The 3,836-nt window shown below is 34.1% G+C and overlaps 1 protein-coding gene across 2 annotated transcripts in view; it reads right to left on the reverse strand.

Moving 5' to 3' along the window:
• GABRB2 (gamma-aminobutyric acid (GABA) A receptor, beta 2) overlaps positions 1-3,406 on the reverse strand; it is a 108,747-nt gene extending 105,341 nt beyond the window's left edge. For both annotated transcript variants that reach the window (XM_009318507.1, XM_009318508.1), the window contains exon 1: positions 3,186-3,406. In XM_009318507.1, the coding sequence (XP_009316782.1) occupies positions 3,186-3,391 (206 nt within the window). In that variant the 5' untranslated portion in view covers positions 3,392-3,406. The remainder of the gene's footprint in view (positions 1-3,185) is intronic.
• Between the last annotated feature and the right edge of the window lie 430 nt (positions 3,407-3,836).

Here is a 3,836-nt window from a genome sequence, read left to right on the forward strand (position 1 = left end):
TTCACCCAAGACAATGAAGCAATACCAACACCAATTCAGCTAAAAAAAAACAACTAAGTTCATTCTTGTAGTGGTCCAGAATATTTTATCCAAAACATTTTCAGACAAAGTTATCTGAAGTATATAAAAAAAAAAGTACAGTGTCTTAAAAATTGTGAAAATCAGAATTGCTAAAAACAAAAAAGTAAACCTAAGCTTTTAGTTGCCAATTTTTTTTAAGCCATCAATACCTTGTTTCTTTTGGGAAACAAGCAGAAAAATCAAAACCTTAGAAAAAGTATTTTTCATGAATGGTTTTAAAGTTTCTAAAGAAAAATCTTTCTTTTACTTGGTTCTTCTATAGAACATTTTTTTGTGAACATTACTTACTGTTTACAAACATTTAAAAAAATAGAAATTATTATGGACTGTTAAGCAGTCAGAATGAAAATGACTTGTCACAAGTAGCAATAAAAAGTCAGAATTATTGAAAACATTAAACTTGATATTTATTTCATAATTATTCAGGAAAAAATAATAATAAACATGATGATTTCAGAGTCTTAAACGGAAAACTATACCAAAACCTTTGTTAGGCTCTTATTGCTCTCACTCCGTTAATGCAAATGTGTGTTCAGTAGTTGTTTTATATTTCACTTTACTGTAAATAAAAAGTTTCACCATTTTAGAAACAAAGTATCTGTTGTTTCATCGAACAATAACAAAAACTCCAGACTTGCTCCCAGCCACAGTGCCAAAGCCTGAAGTGCTCTCACTCAGAAAACACAACTGGACACAATATAAGTTGGTAAATATAATAACCAGCACAAAAGAGCAGAATCTGTAAATCAAATGAATTTCATTTAGTTATATGTGGCACAATGTTTCTCTACAGTTCATAAGAGATATCTGGTCTGTGTTACAGATCTACCAATGAAATACATAGTTTCAGTTTCTGAAAAAAAAAAAGATATTATTTTTGCATGTTTTAACAAAACTCTCTACCTTGGCTCATGTTTCATAAAAATTGCTATGCTGCTGCTCTTAAATTCACTTACATACTTTCCTACTGTAGAAAGTACTTCAAGAAGGCATACTTCTGCTATGTACCAGATGTAGCTAGTTATTTTAATTCCTTTTAGTAGCTATCACAGTCCTTTATTTTTTTCATTTACTTTTTAAGTAGAAAAATAATCTGTCAGCCATAAGAGGCAGTGCTATTCCTTAAACGTAGAGGAAGGTAAGGAGCCAGAAAAAGCCCAGATCTTTTCCACCAAGTGGAAGATCATAGAATCATAGAATCATTAAGGTTGGAAGAGACCTCTAAGATCGAGTCCAACCGTCAACCCAACACCACCATGCCCACTAAACCACGTCCCTAAGCGCCTCATCTACCCATCTTTTAAATACCTCCAGGGATGGTGACTCAACCACTTCCCTGGGCAGCCTGTTCCAATGTTTAACCACTCTTTCAGTAAAGAAATTTTTCCTCACATCCAATCTAAACCTCCCCTGGCGCAACTTGAGGCCATAACTAGATAGAACTAGATGTTCTAGTTTCTACAATGAAAGATGAAATCGGCATCTTGCACATTAGGAGAGTGCCTCAAAACCATGAAGTACCTGCTAAGTGAACATTTACACACTTTCACCCCCCTTTTCTGGAGGTGAATCACCATCTGGCACAGACTGCAAGAGTCCAGGGATCATCCAGACAGGAGGCATTTGAAGCCTGACTCCAGCATAGTGGTGAGAGCACTGATCTAGTCTCTCCCAGTCTCAAGGGGAATGATTTCTACCTAGGAGCTAGAGGCCACCTGTCCTGAGAAAGGCACTTCCTGGCACAAGTGATGGGCTAAACTTTATCACCCTGGAAGTTTTCAGGTTTGGGTGTGAAAATTGAGGTCAAATGCCAAAAGTGTTAAGCCTGAAGTCCTAGGACAGCTTAGGACTTAGTTTTAGGCATTTGAGTTCCAATTTAGGTAGCCATGTTGTAAACAAAAGCCTCTAAAGAGAAACATATTAATACATACCAAGATTCGTTACATTTGCTCAGCTGTCTCCTTAATCTAAGTAGGTCATGGTAAGTATTTCCAGAAACACCCGCATGATAAATTGCAACAACAAAACTAAAGGCATCAAGATCAGTGACTCATAATAGGTGATCTTAATTAGATATGAACCTCATGGTCCAGGTTTGTTCAAGTGACAGAATTAAACATATAAGACTGTGCCACTTTCCTTTACAGCTGGGTAGAAAATAACCAAGTTAAAAGTGCATGCTTCTTGACATAATAGTTATAGGCAGACAACAAAAAAATTTCACTGAAAAAGAAAGAAATACACTGACAAGTTTTAAGAGTTGTCTTCCCAAAAATTATTATTCTATCTTATTCTCAATATGAAAATGAGACACATTCTAGATTTAAGTTCTGCAGCATTTTCTTTTTTTTAACCCAGTCAATGCTTTCTTTCTATTTTGTTACCTACTCACACCATATTAAGTCAGTCATGTTTTGCAGGAATATAATATATTTAAATCACTTTCTCGGTAATTATTTTTTCTATAAACACTGCTAAACAGACATTTTCCCCCAGTTTTCAGAACTTCACTCTTGAAGTTCTCCTGTTGATTTCTCCAGTCACCACTCTCCATACGGTCAAACACAATAACAACATCAGGCTGAAAAACATTTCAAGTCATACCTCACCTTAGTGAAAATCAGAAAACTGATTCATCTGGGTAGCATGCAAACCAATCTAATATTCAATCAAAAATATTTTAAAAACATATCAGTTAGTTGAAATATCAATTCAGCTGTCATACATTTTCCCTTTTTTCCTCTAATCTTCATTTTGTATTTCTTATTTCAATTCCTTTGAAGAAGCAGTTCTAAAACTGGCTTTTAATCCAGAATGAGTATTTAAAATAATATTTACAGTCTTATCTGTTCTTAATACAAGTGTCTGAACTGTACTAAAAATGGCAGTTTATCTCCAAATTTTATATTAAAAAAATAATAAAAAAAAAATATCCATTCGTAGAATACTTAAGTTAAAACTGTTTTTGGTATATCATCAGTTATATAGAATACAGCAATCAAAAGAAAAGGATTAAAAAAGGCAAAGAACGAGTTTTAATTTGAAGCCTTGATTAAAAGACTAAAAATAAAAAGACAGAAGATTTAGAAATGGTTCATACTGACCTGAGTCCATAAAGGACTGTCCCATCTGGATGCAAACGTATCATTCTGTTCTTCACAGTGACACCATGTACAAATGACTTCTTGTCATTCAGAAAATAGGTATCGGGAACCCACAGCTGATCAGCTACTCTGTTGTCCAGAGTAAGGTTTAGAGGTATTACATTATAGGACAGCCTCTTATCCCTCCATGCTTGCTGAAAGTACATTGTCAAGGTATAATCCTGTGATTATAAAAACAAAAAAGAGTTTGCATTGAAACAAACAGCATACATATGCAAAAAAAAAAAAATGCAAATAGACATTTACTCATTGCGACTGTTCTTAAAGGCAAACATTTCTGTTCAGAATTTCCATAAGTAAATTTATCTATTTTTACAGTACTGAACATCTTGTGTATACTTAATAACAGCAATGAGAATACAGAAAAGATGAGGTATTTACATTTTATGAATCACTTGGGAGTTCTCATTTCAATATTTAAAAACAAAACAGAAAAAAAATTGTAGATGCTTAATGGTCTGCAATTTCTGTAGCACTCGACAAGCCTGGGAGTTCTAGAAAACAGGAACATTCACAGATCTGAATTTCATCTCGTGGTCTCCACTGTATTCAATAGAGCTCTGGATCAGGCCTTATATCTCTGAAGTTGCA

Source organism: Pygoscelis adeliae, unplaced genomic scaffold (genome assembly GCF_000699105.1).
Source record: "Pygoscelis adeliae isolate BGI_AS28 unplaced genomic scaffold, ASM69910v1 Scaffold42, whole genome shotgun sequence".
NCBI classification, from domain to species: Eukaryota; Metazoa; Chordata; class Aves; order Sphenisciformes; family Spheniscidae; genus Pygoscelis; species Pygoscelis adeliae.